This window comes from Ambystoma mexicanum, chromosome 1p, assembly GCF_040938575.1.
Source record: "Ambystoma mexicanum isolate Mex_15411 chromosome 1p, UKY_AmexF1_1, whole genome shotgun sequence".
In the NCBI taxonomy this organism is placed as follows: domain Eukaryota; kingdom Metazoa; phylum Chordata; class Amphibia; order Caudata; family Ambystomatidae; genus Ambystoma; species Ambystoma mexicanum.
The window spans coordinates 1,171,244,063-1,171,270,503 of NC_090921.1; the positions used below are offsets into that span (position 1 = coordinate 1,171,244,063).

The following is a 26,441-nucleotide window of genomic DNA, read 5'->3' on the forward strand; positions in this document are numbered from 1 at the left end:
CCATGTCGCTGGGTCAACCTTCTCCTCTCTTGTCCTTACCCAAACAACCCACACTGTGATGTTTCCTTTGTCCTCTTTTATGCTCCTCTTGCCCCTTCCACCTGCCTCCTCAGGCCAATTGCTGGCTTATTCCCTCCCAGGGACCATGTGCTACAGATGCAAGGCTTTAAAATGCCACTGAAGCCCCGCCCCTTCCTCCACCAAGGGTCCCCCAGAGTTTTTCAATAGTCACCTGTGACAAATATTGCCTTTTTCAAAGTCCTTATGCGTGCAGTCTTCAAGCACAGGTATACCGGAGCTCTACAACGGTGGCCTGCAATAATCAGTTGCTCTCCAAGTTCTGCGATGTGCAGTGTGGAGATTTCATTCCCAGTTTGCAGCGCATATTGCTGTACGTCCCTGCTTTTCTCCCCTACCTCTCCTGTGGTTGGATTGCTCGTTCCCTCTTCCATTGCAAGGACTTCTTGGCATTGTGGTCCTGGAAAAGAGGCAAGAGAACACTGGCCAGAAGAGTTCACAGCAGGTATTTGTTGATAACAAGTTGGACTTGATATTTTCATCCAGGCACAGGTGAAGGGACAGAGAATGGGGCCCTCCCAACTCCTTCAACCTGCTTCAGGGGCAGGACTGTTCGGACCAACAGGGCACAAAATGTGCACTTGCCAGTGGAAATTGACTCATGATGAGTAAGAAATAGGGTGCTGTCTGTATGTATAAAATTGAGGTGGCAAGTGACTTTTTATGGCTGGCTAGTCGCTTGCACATTTCCCCCTGTTGAGAAACACCTTAGTAGGCCCCCTGCGCAAGGTTAAGAGGGTTCTCCAATCCCTTCTTGACAGGGTCCCATCCCTGAACCTGTCACACATTTCATATTGTTTTTTAAGGGTCATTTTTGTGGTAAAATGATTGATACTTTGTGTGCTTCAGTCTAATAATGTTAGCGACTGGTGGATATTCGGACAGCATAGATTTGTTTGGGTCGCCAAAATACTGGCATGTATTGCTCCGCCCATGTGGGCTTCCAGTGGCGATACTATGGTCACTTTTGCTTATGCGAACTTTTTAGCCCCTGCCCACCTTTGGGGGGCTGGCACATGTGTATCTTGTCAATACTTCATTTACCTAGAACTTCAAACCCTCTTTTTAATGCCCTTGAAAGCCATCACTGTTTCCTATGTGATTTCGGCAAAACTTTTCCCAACCCCTTTCTGTATTTCTCTTGACCAGTGAAAGGTGAGGGTGATCAAAGTGGGAGTGGTCAGTTAGGTAGAAATACTAGTTGTAGAGGTATTATGCATTTGAGAAGCCAAGTGAAAGAGTGATAAGAGGTGGTGGGGGAGAGGAGCAGATGCTGTGCAATAGGTGGGGGGGTGAGTTTGGAAATCCTGGGAGTCCGGGAGCGTGGGGTTTGGGGGTGTGGCAGTCGGCGAGGCTGCTTTTGGTGCCAAGGGGCAGATATCTCCTGAAGCTGCACCAAGATTGTGTGCACTCACAGGGGTGGTAAATGAGTGAAGGGTCCTACATATTTCCTCCAAATTGGCGTGAGCAACCGAGCGCAGTGGGAGAGCCCTAAATAATTAAGGTGGATTTGTGGGAGGGGTTGCATTTTGCAGCACAATTGTTATGAAAAATTGGTTGAAAAGACATACAATTCATAATTGTTTAATAGTTGTTTGGAAACAACAACAAATTTCCAGTGCAGGCAGTCATGCTGATGAATATTTTGCGCCGAGGGGCCTACATAGTTCCTCAAATGAGCAAAAGCGACCGAGTGTAGCAATGGAGAATGGAATAATTAAGTGGGGAACATTTGTTTAAATAATGTGTTGAAATTGTGCATTTTGGACCACACATTTCGACAAAAAAGAGGTAAAAAGCCATAAAACGTACAGTTGGTTCACATGAAAAAATCCAGGAAATGGCACGTCCCCAACAGTGTACTGCACGGGAGCACTTTCAGGAGACTGCTGAAGCAAGATATCTATGCAATAATGGTCACATTAAGTGCATTAGGTGTGTATGATTTAAAATGGCCATTACTAGCAGAGATATGTGGACCTAGCTATGCCAGGAGTGGTCACTTTATATCACGTGCATGAATCTGGTGCTACAACGAGTGGCAGCTGGTGAATTCTCTAATTGGATGGGCGTAAATATTTCCCACAAACATGCCACAATGACCCAGCATTGCCAGGAAGCCTTAACCAACCAAGGGGGGGGGATTCATTTGTGTATGAGATTAAAATGGTGCATTATACAGCACCCTTTCTGTGAAAAACTGGGCAAAAAGCCAAACAGTTTGCAGTTGGTTTTGTAGGGTAACTTCAAATGCAAGTCACCAAGCGTGCACAGGAGCATTGCATAATGCATTTTCATGATGCCTTAGGCCACAATATATGCCAGTATAAAAACATTTTCACACTGGCTGTGTCCATTCATTTCCATGATGGGTGCACCAATATATGCCAGAATTTCTATATAAGAACATGCTAATGTTTGCTTTGCACATAATGCCAGTAACGATACTATAAGAAAGCATGTCCACACATATGGCGGTATTCCCACAAAAGAACATACACCTGTTGGCTTTGCCTTCAAGAATGTCATTCCACAGTAAGCATATATCTCCAAACTGGCTGCACTATGTAGTCCAGTTTAGACACATACTAACACTTATTTGCTTTATCATTGATGCCCAGAATAAAATGCCATGCCACAGTACCGTGAGTTGACAAAAGAAAGATGATGATTTTTACTGGGTATCCATGAAAGATGCCTAGTAAAAAATGCATTGTTGCTGCGCCGTCATCTGCTCACTGGCGCAGCACAAACACATGGACCTCTCCTGCTCTAACAGACTACAAACTAATGTTAACGGAGTTTATAACGCTGGAATGTAGCGGCTCAACTCCATGTCTTAGACATGTCACATTCTGGTGACACTGATTTGGCCTTTCTGATTAGCGGGGCTGGCCATTTGAAATGACCAAGGGAAGCTCGGACTTGATAAAAGAAGTAAGCCTAAAGGAATGCAGGAAGTATATGGTAACCTCTTGCCTCAAACGTTCTTATGGACAGCAATATCTTGGATTCAAGGAGTAGTTTGGTTTTGAACCGTATCTTGATATGGTCCAGCACCCATATGCACGCTCGCTTTTTATTTATCAGAGAGCTGGTATTGAAAACAGCTGCATATACAGTGAATTGGTCCCTGCATAATTCTCCTGCTTGTCTGATGTGCGGGTTTCGAGGAGACGGATTGTCATTTCCTATTATTGTGTCCTGAGTAAGCTGTACTAAGATCACAGTATTTACTACCCATATTTAGATTGAACAACATTCGTAGGGTAGCGGATGCACTGCATTTTTGCTCAATAAGTAACAACTCACTTGTGATCCAGAATGTGGCTAATTATTTGCACAAGGCCTGGCTCAGGAGAACGAGAATCCTAAACGAACTTGGAAAAGTAATCTAGTGTGATATCTAAACATTTTAAATGTTTACTAAAGTTTTACGAGCAGAGCTGTTTTAAGGATCGCACTTTAAAAAAAAAATAATGATTGATGTTTATTTTGTATAAAGTGCTTTGATGGTTTTTATATCTGAATAAAGCTTGTTTTGATTGACAAACACATGCATGCCCACTCAATTGCTCATTCTATTCACAAACAGCATTCACACGCTCATCCATACATCATACGCTCACTGATTCACACATATATATATAGATATATATATATAGATATGTCCAAATTTGTTTCTTGGGGGATTTGTGGTGTATTTCTTATACAATTATACAATTCCACACCGTTTCATGAATCTGCACCAAATGTTGCATGGTTGCCTGTTGTTGAGACCCTTCGGACATTACTGGCTACATGACATTTGGGCACCCCACCCCTTTCCCCTGGATTTCAGCAAAAGTCAAAATGTGTTTGTGGCTTGGTGAAGCGTTGTTCCTTATGCAATTCCATACCGTTTCACCAATCTGCAAAAAACTTTGCATGGTTACCTGTTAAAACCCTCCGGACATTACTAGATGCATGACATTTGGAGACCCCACCCCTTTACCTGGATTTCAGCACCTTCACACATGTGACAGTTGCCAGAAATCGGCGAAACATCAATGTGGTTGTAGAAGGTCCGGTCTCGACACAAGGAACAAAACTTGAGGTCCAGGCCCTAGGTGCATGGTTTCCAAGATATTTGCGCAATACACTGCAACTAATTGCACCATGCCAGGGTGATGTCACAGGTGGGGACAGAGCACAGAAGGTCCCAGTATGCAGCAGCACACCAACTTTCACCTCCCCCCCCCAACGTCTACTGCGGGGTATGTCGGCCAGCCACACGCGCCCATTCTCAGTGCAGTTTACTTCAGGGTGCAAAGCCATAAGCGAATCAGAACCGCGACCTACCGGATCAGTGTTATCATGTTGGTCTACAGAACCTGTTACTTCTACTAGTAATACATACAACAACAACAACAAATCTTACCTTCACGCCACCTGGGACGATTCGCATGCAGCTCCATCGCAACCTCCAGAAACTTCTCTGGGGTCCCATGCACCACGAACAGGAAAGGAGCAGAGCGCTCCCTGCACATGCACATGTCATGAGGACATACCGTGCATCACTAGGTGCCATTCTGTGTAAAGTTTTAAAAACTTATCACCAGGTTTTCTGGAACTTTTGTTCTTGCTTTCAACTTTAGATGTTACTCATTCCATTGTTGCCAATTTGCCTGTCGTTTTCATCCATTCTTCGAATCTATGCAATTTCTGGGATTTTCAGTGTCTTTGTAAAGTGTACTTTCCATGATTATCTTTTTTAAATCTAGATTAGTCCAGCCACCCTAGCTACTTCATTAAAGTGTATCATCAATTTTGATGATTTCAAATGTATACGTTTGACCCTGTCGAGCACTGGGACACTTTTTGACACTTGCAGATCATTTGAATGAATGAGCCTCTTTCTCCATTAAATGTCCAGGTTGTCATCTTGTTTCGCAACGTGGTCAGCGATTTTGTGATTGTTTCCTTCCCCGCAATCAGAAGGTTGTTCTTGTTCCCCACAGTCAGTGCGTTAGTGTTCTCATTTGCCAACAAATTCAGTGTGCGTGTCCCCTGTTTTCCCCACACAGCACATGTGTGGTAGGTACATTTTCTTCATACACTCAGTCTGTGGTGTTTTGAGGGGTGTGGTTCCCTTTCTCCCCACAGTCAATGAATGGACTTTGTTTTCCCCACAGTTGGCGACTTTGTGAGTGAGGCACTTTTGGTTCCTGATAAGTGCAAATTCCTGCACCAGGAGAAGATGGACTCCTGCGAGAGCTACATGTACTGGCACAGCGTGGCACGAGAGGTAAGGGATGTGCTGGGAGGACACAAGGTTGGGTGAGGGGGTTGGGCAGTGCTGGTATTGAAATGAAAGAGATTCAAGGGCGAACCTGAAATAATGTGGAGAGGGAGGTGAGATCAATGGGAAAGACGCATTTTGCTTGTCCCAGCATGGAACAGGACAAGGGCAGTGCTGCAAATGAGATGAGAGACGAAAGGCTGACGTAGGCTTGTGGCTTAGAGAGCAGTAAGGGTGTCATGAGAAGGAAGTGAGGTTTAAGTGCTGCAGAATGGGGCAGAGGTAAAGCTGAGAAGAGTAGGAGGTGAAGGGGGCAGTGTGGTTGGCTCTGGATTGTGATAGAGTTAGTATTGTGTTCTTGCAGCATTTACACACTTGGGAGGGTGAAGCTGGCAGATGGTGGAAAGGAGGTGAATGTGATGCCGGCAGGGAGTGAGTATGAGATAATGGAGGTGTTGGCACGGGGTATGGAGCTGAAGAGGGATGCATGCCGAGGGGAGTGTTAAGGTAGCACTAGTGGTGGCAGGAGGACAGGGAGCTGATGGATGCAGATGAAGAATTTGAAAAGATAAAACTGATGAGCTGGCAAGTAGGTAAGGCTGATGCCTGCAGGAAGTACGTAGCTGGCAAGGGCGATGCTGACTGATGGTGGCATGGGATATAAGGGTGATTCTGGCAGAGATTGTGGAAGTAAAGGTATTCCTGCCAGAAGCTGGGGGTGTGATGAAGGCAATGGCATGAAGTAGGGGGGTGGCAAAAGGGTTGTTGAAGTTGTGCTATCAGTACAGCTCATATAAAACTATGCATCATATTCCTGACAAACATAGCGCTGTCCTTTCTCTTCCTGCGGAAGAACTCACAGTTGGGTGAGACCTCTAATATAATGGCACTGTGAACTTGGAAATATCGCTGTTGGTGTTACGGAAGAGTGTATTCTGGATACCTCCTATGACCACTGGGTGTTGGATGGGGGGGTCACAGGGGCTGGGTTGCCACCACCACCTACTTCGATGTGATGCTGGGACCGAAGGTGGTATATGGGGATCCCCTAAACCACTCCACCATGTCCCAGCTCGGTGGCAGAAGTCTGCTACTGAGAACACGGCCATGCTGTGCTGCTCACTTTAAGGGATGCCCCAATAAGTAGTATTTGTTGTAGCCCTTTTGTCCTCTGTATTATGAGCATGAGTGTGAATCTGCCTGCGGGACATGGGTGCAGCATGAAACTTACAGAAAGATTTCCAATGCCTGGATCAGCGGCATACAACAAGGAGCAAAAGCCACCGCAGAAACGGCATAAAAGCCACACTGGCCACACATTTCTGTTCCAAGCTGGACAGACAAGCTTATTGAGGACTGGGTCCACTGCTAATGCGTTTCCACACAGTCGGATTATCAGTTGCACTGCACCAGGAAATTCAAATGGACCATTCAAATGGCCAAAACAATTATATCCCACCAGTACACTCACTCGTGATTAGTGCGGCCGAAAGGGCAGGGCTATGGTTCTATACATCCCTAACCCCCCGCTCCCTCCAGCTGTACTACCTGGGGGACGCAGGGGGGCAGGAGGATAGCTCAGGGGCAACACAAAGCAACATAGGTTTGAATACTGGGTCTGCGCTTAGAAACCTCATGAGTATTAAGCGCTTCATAAAAAGACTGTTATAATAATTACTACGGCGAGCAGGAGTTGGTGATTGAAACATCTGAGGTATGTAATAAAAGATGCTGTGAATTCTACAAGGATGGAGGTGGAAGGACTGGGGAGGAAGGAGGAGAAGAGAACAGGAGGAGAGTTGAAGGTTACAGCAAGGGGAGAGAGGAGGAGAGTTGTGAGGAGAAGGTTGGGAGGAGGCACCCAGAAAGTTGTAGAGAGAATATTGGGAAGAAGGTGAACAGTAGTTGTGAGGAGGAGCTTTCAAGATGTTATCAGGAGGGTGGTGGAAAGTACGCTTTAGAAGAGATTGGTCAAAGTTTTTTGGACGACATTGGCAAGAGTGCAATTTATAAGGGCACGAGTTGTGATGAGAAGATTGGGAAAAGCTACCCAACGGGTGGTGGAGGGCATGTTGGTGGGGCATTTGACCACAGTTGAGGGTAAGATATTGGCAGGGGTGCAACAGAGAAGGTTGTGGGAAATGCTAAACCCAAAATTAAAAAGAATCAGGAGAAAGAGGTTAAGAACCTGTTTGCCCTACAGACTGAAGATAGAAGCATAGAACTAGGGGAAGAAAGAAAGGAGGAGTTGGGATGGGGGAAGAAAGAGAGCTCCCATTCGGAATGAGACTGTTGTGAATCATCGGAGAAGAAGACGAGGTTGAGGTTTTGGGGAACAGAGCTAGAACCTGGTGGAAGGGAGCACAAGAGAGAGATGTCAGTTTTTTATTGGGGAAAGACTGAGAAGTCGAGGTGAAAAGTGGGGAAGAGGTATAAAGATGACCTTAGGAATGAGATTGTTGCGGGCCGTTGAGGAGGTAAAAAGGGTTAGGGTTTTGGGAGATGAGGTTAGTTCTGTGGTGCAGGCCGGTAGCAAAGGAGGCAACGTTAGACATCCCCTGGTGGACCCAGACCCTCTGTGGGTTATTCAACCTACCTAACCCCACATTGTTTGTTTATTTGTCGTGCGCACCAGACCCGAGGGTATCGGGGCGCAAAAAGCAAGAATATGTTCCGCTCGGTTACATATAAGAATAAGTACATAACATATATATACAAAATATACAAAGCAGAGATATACAGGCACCCTAGGGTAACAAGGTGCAAGAGGTCAGAGTATTTTCGAATTGATTAGGAATAATTACATAGCAAATATACAGAATATACATATGCAGACATATATCGGCATCAAGAAGGTACAAGTAGTGTGAAGTGTCTAAGGTGCAAATATACAGGCCAGGGAAAAGCAGGCAAAGGGCAGGTAACTCAGACAGATGTCGAGTACAGATTGTGGACAGAATTGTTGGCGAATGTGTGACTGGACAGGAGGAGTTACTTGTCATTCTCTATGAACCAGTTGGTCAGGTTCTGTCTAAATTTGGTAAATGTTTGATCCACTCTCAATGGAGGTGGCAGAGAGTTCCATGGTTGTGCTGACTTAACTTGGAAACTGGAGCCCCCGATCATGGAGAGTTTAAATCGTGGTACAAGGAGACAGTTAGAGTTGGCTGATCATGTGGGCCTGTTAGCCGCTTTTCTAGTGATCCTTTGTCAAATAGCGCGGTGCTTTATTGTTTAGGCATGTGTGGATAAGAGATGCTGTTTTTAGGCAAATCTTATCGTGCGTGGATAGCCATTTGTGTTGTCTCCTAGTTGCGGAAATGTGTTCTTTCCTTGTTATGCTTAGTGCTGCTCTCAGGGTGTTATTTTGGAGTACCTGTATTTATTTAATGATGTTTTTGTTCGCACCAATGTAGAGGGTGTTACAATAGTCCAGTTTGGATAGTATGAGGGCTCTTGTGAGAATTAGGCAGCTGTTAGAGGAAAGAAATGGTTTGCAAGCTCTAATTAATTTGTAGTGTATGCAGTAGAGGACGCCAGGTAGTTTACCTGTTTAGTAAATGTTAAGGTGGTATCGAAGTATAAACCTAAAGTTTTCACCTCTTTGGCCACTTTGATGGGGTTTCCGTCAATAGTAAAAGAGGAGTAGTGCAGGCTTAATTTGGTCAAGTGGACAGTGGTGCCGAGGATGATGAGCTCTGTTTTATCATCGTTCAGGCAAAGTCCATGGGTGGCCATCCATGCCTGAATGATGCTATAGGCCGAGTCATTTCCATAATATCCAGTAAGTGGTAGGAGGATAGGTGGATAAGTGGTAGGTGGTAGGAGGATCTGAGTATTGTCTGCATAGTAGCGATACCCAGATGGTCCAGATCATCAAAGAGGGGTTTGGTGAATACAGCAGTAAGTAAGGCAAACTTCAAGAGATCACCAGGAGCAGTTGTCTAAATACAGTTAACAACACATAGAGCCAATGTAATGAAACTGCGCATAGATGAATAAAAAAACACATTTATTAGGACTTTAGCAACACACACGCAGGTAAAACTCAAGTATACTATACACTTCAAAACACTCCCATCTACAGCACACATAGTGGTAGCAATTTCTAACAAACTACAAAACACTTTACCCTTCAACACATTAAAAACCAATTCAGAAAAGCAATGATGCACAAACTGTAACAGTAGACAAGCAAGAGAATAGACTGAAAACATTATATTGAAACCTGCCTTATAATTATAAGGCAGGGTGTAATATGATGATAAGGCAGGCACCTCACTCGACCTGGTTTGGGTGGGGCAGTGGTTTAGGAAGTCCAAAGTTCCCCCCTGCACAAACATTGCCAAAGCCAAGTGGTTGTTAAAAATGTCTTATAAAAGCACTTCTTGAAGAAATCAGGTAAGCAACCACAAATAGGGGTACACTGCCAATTCCGCTGCACCAGGGATTACCCAGGGGTAATACTAGGCTACAACTCCACCGATCTGAGCCAAGTAAGGGTAGTGCTAGCGAGTGGCATTTGCTCTCAAGCAAACCCTAATGGGGTGGGGCACAACTACTGGTAGGCACACACTCATCCTGAACTCCATTGTTCTAGGTGACCACCCCTAAGACTCCCAGAATCGCTGGCAGCACTTAATTCAGTTCCCGCATCCATCAATAGGGATCAAGAGGCCGCAAGTGGAATGGCTGATGTTTGTGTAGGTGTTTGGTCCAGCTATGCAGGAGTACTGATCTCTTGATTCTGACACAGCTCTAACGGACTTGCAGCTGGACAGGCTTGACACCTCAGCACAGCAGCCTCAATGAATCCCACAATGAGGCCGAACAACCAGGACCCATCAGGTAAAGCATTGTGGTGAAGAAACCCCGGTCAGGGGTTGGGCTAACATGGATTTCCAAGATCAACCCTGGGGGTGGATTGTGGAAAGCCAGCCTTTTATGGTGAACAGGAAAGACAATGACATCTAGCCAAACACAGTCAAGGTTGGTAGCAGTGCGGTTAGGCTTAGAGTTAGTGGGGGTGTGAGAGCGGTGTAGGGCCACAATGAGACACACATATACAATGATTTTTTTATTGAAATACACACTAAGCAATGAAATCTCGAGGTAAGTATTGTCACACAACTACTATAAAATACATGTATACATTCACTATTGTGAGAAGATAGAAAAGCATTTAATTCAAACCCAGTACAATACAGGTATGTAATCTGGTATATAAAACCCGGTGGAAACACTTAATGGCCACACTTGACTAGTTCCCTAATACTTAGTAGGTCCACCCCTCTGATAGATTGGTGCCTAGTCCCTAAAGTCATCCGTTCCAAAAGATTCTTCTCCGGTAGGTTTTCTACAGGATTTAGGCAATGCCAGTGGTTGCAATTCAGAGTTCCAAAAGATACGAAATGTCCAGGTAAGGAGCTCTCTGTCCCGCTGCACTAAGGAAAGCTTAGAAGGGGATCCTAGACTAGACTCTGATTTCTCTAAAGCTCAGTTCAAAAGTTCTGGATTCTGCTGGCAGCACATCCGTCTGTGCTTGTTCCGGCCAAGTGAAGCCCAGGGGTCACTTCTGGGCGCGGTATTTAGTTTTGCCATACATGGTACCCGGATCACAGTTGCAGGGACTGTGCAGCAGATGGCCATTGTGACTAAAGGAAGAAGACTTCTGTGGAGCAGACAACCTCAGAGGACCTTCAGGGAGCGTAAATGTTGGATTGCGACGGGAGTCACCACGGTCAGGTGGAGGCAGGCAATCTTTGGGTTGGCGAACAAAGGAGCAGACCCTGCAAGACTTCCACTGGGACTAGAAGGCGGAAAATTCAGGAGCAGGCATCGTGTAGCAATAGAGGCAGCGGAGTAGCCTTGGAGAGAGCTGGCAAGACCCAACTCATGGTGGTGCATAAGATTGATTAATTTATGGTACTCAAAATGGCATTATGTGGAAAAAAAGATGTTGGATGGGGAGTGCATCAAAAAAAGATGATAAACATAGTTCATCGCAAAAAAAAAAAAGGTGATGGCTGGAAGGTTTGGAATGAATCCTAAACCTCTGGCATTGCTCTTGGTAACCCTCCAGAACACCATTCTTTGCTTGCCAAGCCATTACAGGAAGTGGCAAATCTGGTTTGATCCCACCCCCAAAGGGGCAGTCCAGACCTAACTGCTAGGTCACCTCCTTTCTTCACAAGACAACAAGTATCCCCAGACATGTTTCGGCCTCATCAGTGAGGAGTAGCTTGGGTCTCTAGATCCAGCAGGCATAGGGCCCACGCCTAGGCATATCCGTCCCACTTGGGGTGAGAAAGCAAAAACAAAGGTGATGGCTGGAAGGTTTGCAATTGATCATAGTTCACTGCCACCAGCCTGTCTTGGGCCCATCATAAAGGCATATACAATGGCGTCCGACAAAAGGGTAAAACGGGTACTGCTGTAGGATGGTGCATGCTACAGGGAAACAGAGAAAACATGACTGTGGATAACAGTCACCCTGCGCTGGTAGCCTTCACAGCTTGCCAGGGCCACCAAAATGAATTGACTGAGCAGGTAAATGAAGCTAAAAAGCCTTTACTTACCGCATAAATCGGGCAGGGGCACAAGACCTAGACAAATCTTCTGGTGTCCCGTTGAAATACCTTGTGGGAAAATGCAAAAAGAAAATTCTTCCCTAACATAGAACCTGGTCTGCTTTAATCGGGCCGAGAACCAGGAGACAAGGAAAAAGTATACAGGACACTTAAAAAATAAAAAAAAAATAAAAAAGAAAATACAGGATTGTGAGAGACTGGAATTGTTGTTCTCTCTGCAACAGGACCGGGATTGGAATTTGCAAAGCTAAAACCTGTGAATTTCAAGGAGAAGTTATCCTGTTCATGTTACTGACGCCTGTTCGGTTAGACTCAGATTAAGGAGTCCCATTAAGTCAGACCACAGCAGAAGCTATTGTTGAACTTTGTTTCATATAGGCTTTTATCATTATGTTGGCCAACAATTGTAAATATATACTCTGCTTGAAGTATATGTGCGCGCCTGTTGGTGATCCTACTCATTGACACTCCTCCGGTCAACAGGGAATACTTCAGTATATAGTCTCAAATACTGAAAAAGAAAAGATTTGCAAATTATATTAAAAACAGTGGGCTATCGCATTTGGAGCTTCAGTGTGGCTATGGGAATTGATAGATGAAGAGCAAGTCTTCATTGATTCAAATATGATGTGAACTGATCTACTACTCACACCTGATCAAAGTGGGAGCCCACTTCCCTCTCGTATGAAGGGGGGGACATCACCCTTGTGCTCCGTTGGTGGGACAAACGTAATGCTGGTTAACATTTCAGAGTGCCCGGATGTCCTGTGGTGTTCTTCTGCCTATCCCTCTGGACACAGAGCATGTGTTTTAATATGCAATAGCATTAGTTTGTGAGCCATAGAAGGGCAATGTCAGTCCATCACTACTCACATCTTAGTGCCCTGACACTTCATTGTATTGATATGATATGGCATTTATAACTAGCCTATACACAAGTGTTTCACGGCGCGACGAGGCAAGGGAGGGGAAACAGAGGGAAGACCGACAGCGATCCTAATAGGCCAGGTGACTTTGAGATTACGCAAGTGCAGGGGAGGGGGGGAAGGGGAGAAGTGCGGTGGCAAGGGGGAGGGAGCAGTGCAGTACATAGGATAACAGTAAAGTAAATAAAGACAGTAAATAAAGACAATAAATAAAAGTGCGGCCATTTGGTGCAGGTGCAAGGGTGAGTGCAGACACCAGGTGTCAAGTGCTAGTAGGGGCTGTAGGGATAGAGAAACGGTCCTCGAGTGCAAGGGTTTCCAGGGGGGCAGTGCGGGTGTGCAACTGGCAGGGAGGGGACCGGGGCCCAAGATCAGAGGGTAGCCAGGTAACCAGTGCAGTTTCAAGTCAGCCAGGAGATCAGCAGGGGACAGTAGGAGAGAAAGCAGAAGCAAAGAGGAAGGTCTTGAGGTGCTTCCAGAACCTTGTTCTCCTCAATTTTCAGAGAGGCAGGGAGGCTGTTCCAGAGGGAGACCGCAGCAGAGGAAAGCGATCTACCACCAACTCGCTGCTTGGAGAAGCGACTAACCTTGAGGGAGTTGGAGGCGGATGAGCGAAGAGCTCGAGAAGGAAGGTATTTAGGAAGAGAGAGTTGAAGGTATTCAGGTCCCAGGCCCCAGAAGGCCATGTGGACAATGCAGAGGGTGTTGATGCCGCCACTGGGAGCCAATGGAGAGATTTCAGTCCTGGAGAGATATGTTCCCTGGGCTTGAGGCCAAGGACAAGTCTCGCAGTCCTGTTTTGGATGAGTTGCAGATGGCAGAGAGTAGAGGCAGGCAGATTTAGAAAGAGACTGTTGCAGTAATACAGCCTAGAGAGAACCAGAGCTCTGGAGACGGTGAGCTTCTGGGGGAAGGAGAGGAAAGTAAGAATACCTCTGTGGAGGTGCAACTGGTAGTGTAACTTCTTAGAGACGTCAAAGTTGTGAGGAGAGAAGGAAAGTGTGGAGTCGAAGATGACCCCGAGGTTTTTAGCCTCACAGCTGGGAGCAGGAAGAGGGCCAAGAGAGGCCGTCCAGAGAGTGACAGGAAAGGAGGGAGCAGGTGTGCCGATCAGGAGAATCTCAGTCTTACTGGCATTAAGGCAGAGATCATTGGTGGCACACCACTCCTGGATAGCAGACAGACAGTCGGAGATGAGAGAAGGAAAAGAGGTGGCTGAAGGGAGCCTGCAAATGAGCTGAGTATCATCCGCATAGCACTGAAAGTTGGGGCAGAGAGCGGCTATGTGGTGGTCAAGAAGTGCCAGGTATTGGTTGAACAGCCAGGGAGAGAGGTTAGACCCCGGGGGAGCACCACAGGTAGAGCTAGAGATAGAGGAGAGGGAAGGACCCAAGTTGGACCTGGGAGGGTCGATCAGAGAGGAAGGAGGTCAGCAAGGCCAGGGCCTGATCAGTGATACCCATGTTATCACAGAGACTGTTTAGCAGAATGGTATGGTTGACCGTGTCAAAGGCAGAAGAGAGATCAAGAGAGATGAGGACACAGGGGGTGTTGGAATCGAGTTTGGAGAGCAGGTCTTCAGCGATTGTATTGTACCTGTCATTTATGTAGCACCTCTTACCATTATTATAGTCTCAGTGCGCTGGCAGGACATCTCGAGTATTTGTGAATCTCCTTTCCAGTTGTAAAATAAAAATCCACTTCTCAGCCCCACATCTTCACACCATGTTATGTAAAATCCCATAATTAGCTGAATACAATCAGTAGTTATTCCACTAACGACGTATAGAGTGAGGTCTCTCATTGTTCTATCAAATGGCAAGATGACTTCTAAACATAAGGAATTCCTTCACTTTGACACGAAGGCCAGGTGGAAGGCTACCAGCACACAGTTAAGAAAGGATAATCTTTTAATAGTTTTTATTCACAAGTACCCAGAAGGAACAAAATGTTATTTCCTAATAATCCATATGGAGAAAATAAGATTTTCAGTCGCAGGTTCCAAGTCTTTTTGAATTATGCATCATACTGAAGATACATTGTTCACCAGAAAGAATCCCTACAACGCCAAGGAGACTGAGTTGCCTGTAGCCGTGACCTCTTTGGCCATCTTTGAATTGTTTGAAGCCCAATAAACGAAGCTGGGCAGTGGCCATTGTGGCAGACCAACATCTCAGCTGGTGAATGGAGTTCATCCAAGAAAGAGAGGGGAAAAGTGGAGCAGCGCAAGGGTCCGTCTTTGTTCCCGTGGTCTTCCGATGTATTCCAGCGTGACATTGCAGATGACCCAAAGATTTGCCACAAGGCTGATGCAGCAGAGAGAGAGCAAAATAACATGTTATTCAGTAGGTGTTTGGGAAATGCCTCTATTGTAGGGATATGTGCTCTGCTTCCAAATTCTAGCAGCTTGAAATCCTTCTGGGGTAAAGTTTGAGGTGCATAATTATATTGCCTGTAGTTGATGCCTAGAGACAATTTGTATTCTTGTGTATGCTATGAAAATGTTTTAATTTATGATAATTCTAATTAACGGCATCATGTTGCACTTAGGCCTTAGAGGTCCCCAGACAAGAAAAGGATGTTTGGGATTGCACTCATCATGGTTACTCAGTGACTGGCAGGGATATGGGAGTAGTAGGAGGGATATTCGGGTGGACAGGAAGCAGGAACGCTAGCTCTATCATCTACCCATATTGGGAGGCCATATCTGGGGTATGTTGCACACTTGCTGAAACGTTATCTGGAGTAATGCATTCAGTTCTGGAGATCAAATCAAGAGCATTGTGCCTAGGTATGATGTCACAGTTTTATCTAGTCTGATGGCCCCATCCTCAGAAGAATAACTGATGAATGGTCACAGCCCCGAAACCATGCTGTTGATTGGTTGAAGCCAAATGACCTATGCCGCTCTGGAATGAAAATGTGTTTGTACTAGGTAGAGGGGGGCATCGCAGTGTATCCTGGAAGGAAGCAACCTGTATTCACAATTCGGATACTTTTTCACTGGATAATACTCTTAGGTCTAAAGATTAGGATCTGAATTTTCAGATATGAATGATTTCTCATGGGAGACATAAGGGCATCTTCATAGAATGGCTACTGAAATCATAGAAAATTCAAAGAGGAATGAAGTTCATAAAAATTGGCTGGTTTCATAAGAGCCTGGGACAGACACAATGGAAACCTAGAGCTAAGAAAGCAAAAGTAAAGCTATTGACTAAGTAGGGTCACCTTTGTTAAGAATATGCAGAAAAGTGGACAAAGACAGTGAACCTCCTGGATTTTAATACCGTTATGGCACTTGGTCTCTATGACTAGTCTATCACACATAGCCCTCTAAGATGTATTCCCTGATGTTCAACATTGAGGACTCCGAGATATCTACTCCAGTGGATCTGTGGCAGCGGTTACAGAAGACTATGCAGAATCTCTACACATCCCAAGCAGAGAAGACTCCTGGATAATGTACCCAATTTTAGAGTGCATATGAATTTGTGATAAGGGTGTATGTCATTATTGAAGGTTATTATTTGTGCTACAGAAAGGCTCTGGGATAAATTACCTTTTCACAGGGGACTCTCGGATATATGCTCTGTTGTAGAAGCCCATGTGCCTTTGGGATGTTCCTCTACTTTTGGGACACAGGCAACTCTTCCTCTATGTCCCATCATAACATTGAACTGTTGAATATCCACTGCATTTTAGGACAGACAGGGCTCTGGAACATCGCCTCCTAATGGAGACACAGGAGGATCTAGAATATCAACCCCAAGGGAGTGACAGGAAGAATTTTAGCAAAACTTCAAAGGCCATGGGAGGGAGAGAGTGGATTAGGAGGTAGTGCCACTTGGTGTCAAAAAGGGGCCGCTTTCGGATAGCATTACATCATGGGGCCGAGAGAGCCCTGAACTGTTTCCCCATGGATTGGGACAGAGCAAAGGAGGGTGCTTTATGCCGTGTGTAACAGAAAACACGTGGTGTATGACAAAGGATTTGCAAATAGCTTTACACAGTGTGTGACAGAAAGGACCCTGCGATAGTCACCTGGTGCTTCACTAAGGATCCTGGGATAGCTTTTTATGTTGTGTCTCAAATAGGACTCGAACATCACTCTGATCTCGATCTGGGATGATCTCAAGGACTCGCCGGACTCGGAGGTCTGCGATTCTCCTTGATTTGTCAGCTGCCTTTGACATTGTTAACCATTCTATCCTCCTCGACTGACTACGCTCCCTTGGAATCCGAGGCTCGGCACTCGAATGTATTGCCTCATTCCTCAACAACAGGAAACAAATCACTTTCCTCTCCCCTTTTCTCTCCACCGTGCGCACAGTGAACACCGTAGTACCATAAGGCGCCTGACTCTCTGCTCTCCTTTTCAACCTATATCTGACCACGCTACCAGGGATCATCCGCGCGCACAACCTCACCTGCTAAAACTACGCTGACGATACCCAAGTTATCCTGAGAGTTCCCAAAAAAAGCCTCAATCCCCGATCTGACCTTGAAGCTTGCCTCAGAGACATTGACCAATGGATGACAAGAAACCACCTCCTTCTGAACCCTGATAAAACTAAGATCATGGTGAGCGGCAACTCTGCCCTTCTCCTGCAACCACTCCCTTGGCACCGCGCCCCCTACTTCAGAAGTAGTCAAAAACCTTGGCTGCACTATGGACTCGGGCCTAACCCTCTCCCATCAAGTTCCTAAGGCACATTTTCCCATACCTCACCTACCGCCACAGACTCGCCGCTATTATGTCCACTGTTATAGTCCAGTCTCGACATGCCAACTCCTTATATATGGGTACCCCGGTATACCAACTTAACAAACTCCAAAGAGTCCAAAACACTGCCGCCAGACTCCTTCTTGCACTGAGACAAAGGGATCACATCTCCCCTCCTCTGCGCACCCTTCACTGGCTGCCTGTTAGACGAAGGGCCACTTTCAAAATTCTGTGCATTACCCACCGAGCATTGCACAAAACTGGCTCAGCATACCTACAAGAGAAGATTATTCCCTACCACCCATCACCACACTAAGGTCAAGCACTGCACTGCCCTCTTACTAGTGATTCCACCTTCCAATTCAACCAGAATTGGAGGGTCCGCCTACTCATCCGTGGCTCCAACTCTGTGGAACTCACTCCCTCCTCACATTTGACACACCCAAGACTACATGGCCTTCCATAAAGCTCTAAAAACCTGGCTTTTTCCGTAAACCATGACTTATTCCCACTGGCACTCACCGCAATTATAGAATCATGAGTTTAATGAAAATGGGCTCTCCGACACCCAATGCTGACCATGAGAATAATGCCCGTCTGACCATGCAAATCATAACATATCCCGGTCCAACCTGTGAATCTACATCTGAGTACCTCTACCACGAAGCACGACAACGATCATAGCCCGCTCATCCTGACCCACAAAGTAACCCGACCAGTGGGCTCCAAAGAGTACACCATCCACTCTTGACACTCATCACTCCTACCACTATGCTCAATCTCAACTTTACACCAATAAACAATAGAATGCACCTATACCCCTCAATCAATTTCGGCCTAGCTGCACAGATACAAACAATTCTCCACAAACACCTCAACAACCTGCTAGAACGCAGCTATACCCCATGAGGAAATCGGCCTAGCTGAACACATAAACTTCCTACACAGGCCTAATGCTGGCAGAATGCAGTCGGAGACCAACCGCTTGACTACATACATTCGACTGATCTCTCACTACCTCCACACCTACATCACGCAAATCGCACATGCTGCACACGTACTGAGTGCACCCCAGCACTGTATTCTACTCTACTCTCTCGACTGACCTGAACTGCGGTCCCCAAGGGCGTTCAACCTACAAGCGCTTTGAGATCATACCAATGATATATAGGGTGCTAATATAAATGCCAAATAACAATAACAACAATAGTATAAGACAGGTGGGACTGGGATCGCTTACTAATGTGGGTGAGAGAGGGCTTTGAGATATATAGGAGATGCTTTAATTCTGTTATGCGAGAGGGTCCAATGATATGACCTTCTCATGGTAAGAGAGAGAGGACTCACAACTGTCTCCATTTATTGCAGGACAGACTGGAGCCTGGGATGTATACTCCTAGGATGTAGCAGAGGGCATTGGCATATCCCCTTTATAATGTATTATTGATTTTTTTGCTGTTACATTTTATAATCTTGAACTTGAAAATGTTCAAAGAAAATGCTATGTTTCCCCACATATATATATATTTAAACAACAAGAAATTAATTTGTGGCAGCCTAATAACATTGTATGTGGCCAGTGCCCAATTGTAAATCCAGGCTGTCATTGGGAAAAACGTGTCAATACACAGGGAGCAGGTTTTGACTGTGATCAATAAATAGCATAGAGGTAATGAACCTAAATGGTTGCGTAAAAAAAAACCTGCAACCGTGAATTGAACTGTTTTAAATAGATGAATGTAATATCTCGCAATATTTAAAAGCACTAGGTTTAATGGTCTAAGAGTGAGACTTAACCCATTCCAAAATGGCCGCATGCATTTGACATAGAGCTTTTATGGGGAATTGCAAGAGGTGAAAGAGAAAAGGGACAAAATGTGTCGGGCTGAACCATAGAGATGGAGCCCCTCTGTATTTAAAAGCATTGTGCAGTCCTCTCATATTTTATATGTGAACAAGCAACGGGAGCGTTGCGAAACGCGTCGTAGGTTGCAATGCCTTTAATAAAGCTGGATATGATAAGAACTTTGGCGATTGATGGATTTATTTATTTTTTGGAGATCGATGCTGGCGTCCTGAATGCTTTGAGTGCCGTCCCTGTATGGAAAAGCGCATCTACTTTTCCCTTTTTTTTCAAAATATTTATGCGCCTAGTGACAGGCGCTGGACGTGCACCAGCTGACTTTTCAGAAGCAAAGAAGGAGTATCGAGTCGCGTACGGGCTGCCCGCCTTTGCTCCAGACCAGGAATCGGACCAGAGGAGGAAAAGCGTGTACGGACGTTGCCGGGAGGGGCTCGACTGATCGGAGGTGAACCCGGCTTTCATTGGAGGGTGAACGGAGACGCCAACGTTTTGGTGAGTGAACTCCTGGTTATCCACACACAATATACTCCTGTCCTCAGTGGTCTGTGAAGCGGACTGCGCAATAGATTTCTCTCGTGCATATTACTGCAGCCAGGTTACAACGTCAGCTTCTCCCTAATTAATGAATTCCGACCGAGGGTGTCTGAATTCTTTCCATCTGACGCCATCTCTCTCCAGTATGAACTATAAATACTCCTTAAAGGAACATGGCATCGCAACTTGATAAAGAAAATGCACGCCGTGAAGAGGCACAGAATTTATTCAGTGAAGCTCAATAAATCAAAGCAGCAAGTAAAAACGTAATAGAAAAAAACATTGTAGACAAACAAAAATGAAATAAGCTTACTGAAAGAATTGGAAAGACTACAGACAAAAGAAGTGAGCAAATGGTGGGAGGAGCATTCACTTCAGAATTATGTGGATGTTGGAAGGATTCCACGAGGGCTCAGAATCTTAACATCACCTTCTTTCGAGGAACAAGATCCGGAAATGCTCAAAGAATGGGGCAATTCCACGAACTTATGTTCAGGACAGTTTTTGACCACTTTGATCAAATATGCCCGAATTGACATACAAAAGGCACTAATGAAAATATAAGAAATTAATGATCAGTTGTCCGCCATTTCACCTAGTGATGAAGGGAACAAACTCAGAAAAACTATGGAAGTAACTCTAATAGCCTACGAAGAAGATCTTAAATTACGTAAGCGGAGAAAGTTCCTTCTTCACAAAGATGACTATTAAAGAGGAAGAGTTTATACTTTGCACGTCGATTCGACAACTTGAGAAAGAATAAGCAAGTCAAAACACTGAGAACAAGGAAACAACTCCTACCTCAAGTGAAGCAGCTACAACTTCAGATTCTGAAGCCTCCACCAGCAATAACGAAAATCCCCCCAAGAAAACCAATTTTTTAGACGAGATGAGGATGCTCGGTCTAGACGGCAGGAAAAACCCCACAAAAAACAAGGGCAAAGGACGGGGCAAACAGCAAGGGTCAGGAGAAAGAAAACAACAAGGAGGGGACAAGGGAACAAGCAGCTCAGAGTCAGATCAAGGTACAACAACACGCTCTGGGAAGAAGAGGGCACAAAAGAACCAGATGAACCTGACAAAAGTAACATCAACCTCTCAAACTATGCACTCAACCAGGAACAAATCAAAGTTCTACAATATGGATTTAACTTGTGCCCTACAGCAGACTATGACTACATAGAAACTAGAACATATTTCTTTAAATACATGAGGAAGATTCAACTGAAGAAATTCTTCATCTTGAATCCACCTAAAGAAAAACCCAAACAAGTTCATCAGGTCAAACGGCAGTAGCTATCGAGGATTTGGGAACATTAATTGATCTGGCCGAAATAGAATCCACAAATCAATCAACAGACATGGCCTCAGATATCACCCCTGAAATGTTGAACATAGAAACTGATTGGCCTATTAAAAGCACATTAAAAGCCAAATCTAGATTTAATCCTATGTTTCAGCCGGGAGGCAAAGTTGAAGGCTTCCAGGACTTGGTCATCCAGGATCTTAAGAAAGCCAGATCATATAGAAACACCACAAAGCCAAACTTTTCATTAAAGGAAAGAAAAATCCTACAAGAACTGCAAGAACTTGACTATGTGATCATAAAAGCTTCAGACAAGGGAAGCAACATAGTAATCCTCAACAGAGAAGACTATGTTAAAGAGGCACAATGACAACTCAGTGACAACTACTGCTATGAAAGCTTGAAGAAAACCCACTGGAACTCATAAAAAACAAAGTTGAGTGCTTCCTGCACAAATGGCAGGAATTGAACATTCTTGATGAGGACGACTCGAAATATCTCTTCAATAAAACTCCTCTCATACCCACGATTTACTTCCTACCGAAGATCCACAAAAACCCTACCTGTCCCCCGGGAAGACCTATTGTGACTCTAAACGGTGCATCCCTGGAAAATATATCAAAGTATGTTGATCAAACACTATTGCCTTTAGTGTTCACGCTACCTTCATATCTACGCCATACTAAAGACGTTCTAAGTAAAATTGAAGGAATTACCTGGGAAAGAGATTTCATGTTTGCGACATTGGACGTAGCATTGCTCTATACCTCCATCCAACATAACGATGGATAAAAAGCATGCAAATGCTTCCTTGACAGTAGGTTGTTAAATTAAGTCATGGACAAATGATCATGGAGATGATAGACCTATGCTTAACCAATAACGTCTTCCTCTTCGACAATATTTACTACAACCAACTATGCGGAACAGCGATGGGAACAAGTTTTGCACTGCCTTATGCAAATTTAACAATGGGATCCTGGGAAAAATGTGTTGTCTGGACCGATGCCAATACCAAGTATACCAACCAAGTAGTCCTCTGGCTACGATTTATTGATGACTTATTCATCCTCTGGAATGGAAAAAAAAAGGATTTGGCTTGATTTTGTAACTATGCTGAACATTAACAATTTGAATCTTAAATTCACAGAGACTCATAGTCACAAATCCTTAATTTTTCTAGATGTACTGGTGAAAACTGATCAAAAAGAAATCAGTACAGAACTTCATCGAAAACCAACAAGCTCAGACATGCCATTATTTGCGAGCAGCAATCATCCAACTCCATTAAAATGGAGAATACCATACAGAGAGTTCGTCAGGATTCAACGCAATTGCAGTAAACTAGACTGTTTTGATAGAGAATGTAAGATCACGGCTCAGAATTTTGCCAAACAAAGATACCCTAAGTCAATAATCGAGAGAGCTTACACCAAAGCACGAAACCTAGATCGAACAGCATTAATCTCTACCAATCCAACATCTGAAAAGACTTTGGAACCTGGCGATGTAAGATTAATACTCACGTATGGCTCACACGCAAAGACAATAAGGGAAATACTACACAAACGTTGGCATGTCTTAAAAACCGATGAAGCCCTATTTCCATTCATGGGGGAACGAGTCAACATAACTTACAGAAAATCTGTCTCCATTAAAGATACACTAGTAAAGAGCTTCATGTCCCGAAGGCAGAAACTTACACTGCACCAACGTGGTTGGACAAAAGGAAAACTGGCTTTTCCAAATGCACTAAGTGCAAAGCATGTCAATTTGCTCTGAACAAAACAAACTATTTACATCCAATATTGGGTTATAATGTTGAGGTGAAAACTAAAATAACATGCAATACAGAATTTGTTGTATATGTACTGCTTTGTTCATGTAATCTTTGATATGTGGGAAGTACATTTGGCAAGCTGAAATTGAGAATATTGCAGCATATGCGTGCCATAAAAAACATAGATGCTTCTTACCCCATGGCAGCACATTTTAGAGACCAACATCAGAGCAAATTAGACCGCTTTAGATTTTTTTGGAGTACACCACATCAAGTTCAATCCACGTGGAGGGAACTGCGAGCTTGAATTATGTGAAATGGAGACACGATTCATTCTAGACTTCCAAACCAAGAAACCAGGAGGACATAACTTAGATGAAGAATTGTATCCATTGCTTGAGACATAAATTTCCTCGTCCGCCAGAGTCTTGACAATTCTCTGCAATATATATATATGTCAGCAATATATGAAAATATTTTTTGCTGTTCTTTGGTAGTTGAGCTTGTTTTAACTTTAATTTTACCCTTTTTTGTATTATACATGTGTGTTGACGTTTTATGTAATAGTGAGAACTGCACAGCTTTTAACCCTGATTCAAACCTCTTCCTCTTTTTCCATGCTCTTGTCTATATTGTTCCCAAATCCTGGTTTTATATTGTCTATTTAATACTAGTTGTGAGCATTAATTTATGTTTACAGCACTGAGAGTGCATAGTGCTGTAAACATAACTCTCAATTGATTCACCTTTAAAAAAACTCCTAGGGTGCATAGTGCAAAGTGCTTTGTTGATATCCTGAACATTGTTCCTCATATATTGCATATACAGTCTAGCAACCTGGCTAGACTGTTATACACATGTGAGTCTTAGCCTTTCTGCTACTGTCCTGTTCATCAGTTCCCTTACACTGCCAGCTCATATGGTCCCTATCACTGCTCCCTTTCAGAAATTCCTGAAACCACTTTCGACTACATACTGGAGCACCATAGAGGAGAGCTATTTTGTTCCATTCCATCATCAGAAGGCAGGGTCTTTAGGTCTCACCACCCCTCTTGCAGAGAGTGTTGCTGCTGGGTACTTTATTTCCCAGTGTTATTACAGGGTCTGTAATGTGACAGTCTACCATGGATATCTTCTTGATGTGTGGGACACAGATGACTGGGATATGTCCCCTTGTTTTGCACATAGTTGAGTTTCAGGGACAGTCCTTTTTATTTTTAATGACTTGTCTAAAGACCAATGTTGAGTTTATTGTATCTTTCCCCCCAGGCCTGTGGCTCAGAGGTCCTGGAGTTGCACAGCTATGGGATGCTGCTCCCTTGTGGGCTAGACCGGTTCAAAGGGGTGGAGTATGTCTGCTGTCCCTCCCGTGCCCCCGCCGTGAAGCCAGAAGAAGTGACCCCAGCTGCGCTGAAGTCACCCAAGGGGAAGGAAATATCCAAGCAAAGGTGAGACTGGGAATTCTGTGATACATAATGGGACACTGCTGTACAAAAAGCTCTGTTTTTGGTCCTGTGACAGGGCACTCATTGCTGGATGAAAGTCACATTGCTGAAGTCATGCAGTGGTTGCTTAGCACTGCTGCAGTTCCAGTTGATTGGCTGCTTTTTTTGTCAAAAAACTCAAGAACAATCCTGCAATCTATTCATGCATTTTATCTATTTTACAAAGGGTGGTAGTGATGTGTTGCCTCCTTAGTATTCAGCACCAAGGAATGGCAGCCATTAACTACCCAACACATAACCCCTATTCCAGAGAGTTAGGTATCAAATACAAAAAGACTAAGCGCCATTTGATGCATCACACGGGTCCAATACCAGGGAGAAAAGTAACATTTTGTACTGAAGAATTCCTCCAGGAAATGCTTCCAATGTTAGTCTTCTGATCAGCATAAACATACCTCTGCACATATCAATCTCCATAAACCTAACGGCATCGAAGTGGATGCATTGTAAGTTGTTTTTATGAATACCATGGCCAGAAAACTGCTTACAGACAAAACAATATAAATGGAAAAAATGAACACTAACAACACTGAACTGCTGGAAAAGAATCAAAGATGTGTGAATCCCATCAACATGCTGGTACTGTTCCTTACACTTACTAGTATCTTGCTCCAAAACCAACAGACACTCACTATTTAGTGAGCACTGTTCTAAAAAGTGCATCATTTAGCATTACTGACTGAATTTGAGGTCAATTAGGCTTATTAATTGACCTCTTCTACATTATTGGCCTAGCCTTCGCTAAGGACCAATGACTTCAAAATAGTCAATTAGGGATTCTTATTGGCCAAAAATGTAGGCTATTTAGAGGGGCACTCACTATCTGAAGAAAATCATATTTACTTTTCAAATGCATTAGACCATTGTCGGGCCCTTGTTCATCACTATGACATGCTTGGGACAGTGGTCGGCTACCTTTGACTGTCCACATGTTTTGGACTACAACTCCCATTATCCCTAGCCAGGACAGTCAGTGTTTAGGAATCATGGTAACATTAGCTCAAAACACCTGCAGAGCCAGATGTTGCAGACCCCTAGCTTGGGGTATGCTCTGATCCACTGAGAGCAACTCTACTATGATGGTGTTCTTAAGACCCACTTGTGCAGGAGTCAAGCGTTGGCCATCACAAGATGTGTGTGAATCCTCTTTGAGAAATGAAGATTTATGAGGACTGCTGTGCCAAAGAAGTTGCAAAAGGAACGTTGCCTCCCTAGCTCCTGAGGTTCTGCAAGATTAAAGGGGAAGACCCAAGCACTGTGTAGCCTCTGCCTTCTGCCTCATACATAATACCTGCACATTTCTGGGTAGAAGAATAAGATCCACTTCACCCTCTTAGCTGAGGGTAGTTCGTATCTCAGTAAATTAGAGAATGGTGCCGCTTGGCTTTCAGCATCCCACTTCACAGGTAGTCCTTCTTAGGATTGCCATGTGCACAATTTAAGCTATTCCCTCCCCATAGACAAATTAAATTCCTGGATAACTGCCAGCATGCACACGACTCACGCCCTACCCATTCAGAATATGGCATAAGCGTATATCAATAAGGACAAGGTTAGAAAGTGGCACATGCTTACAGAAAGTTCAGTTCTAGTAATAAGCTGTCGGTCCATGTCAGAATTATGCAAGACACATTCATTGAGGTGTGAGATCTGTGCAGTTCTTTCTTTTCTTCCTCGAGGGATCAACTCCCAGGAGTGTGAGATTGGGAGTTCAGTGTGCGTGTTCATTAAGGGCTTGTGTTCACCTTAGAATGGTAATTTCCTGTGCACGAGAAGTTGAACTCATGCCTTGCCCTCACTCCTGGTTACATGCAAAGCAAGGTGTCCTCAAACTAACTGGCATCCTTTTTG

The 26,441-nt window shown here is 44.4% G+C and overlaps 1 protein-coding gene across 2 annotated transcripts in view; it reads left to right on the forward strand.

Moving 5' to 3' along the window:
• APLP1 (amyloid beta precursor like protein 1) overlaps nucleotides 1-26,441 on the forward strand; it is a 437,997-nt gene that overhangs the window by 232,582 nt on the left and 178,974 nt on the right. For both annotated transcript variants that reach the window (XM_069604873.1, XM_069604874.1), the window contains exons 4-5: nucleotides 5,253-5,365; nucleotides 24,355-24,533. In XM_069604873.1, the coding sequence (XP_069460974.1) occupies nucleotides 5,253-5,365; nucleotides 24,355-24,533 (292 nt within the window). The remainder of the gene's footprint in view (nucleotides 1-5,252; nucleotides 5,366-24,354; nucleotides 24,534-26,441) is intronic.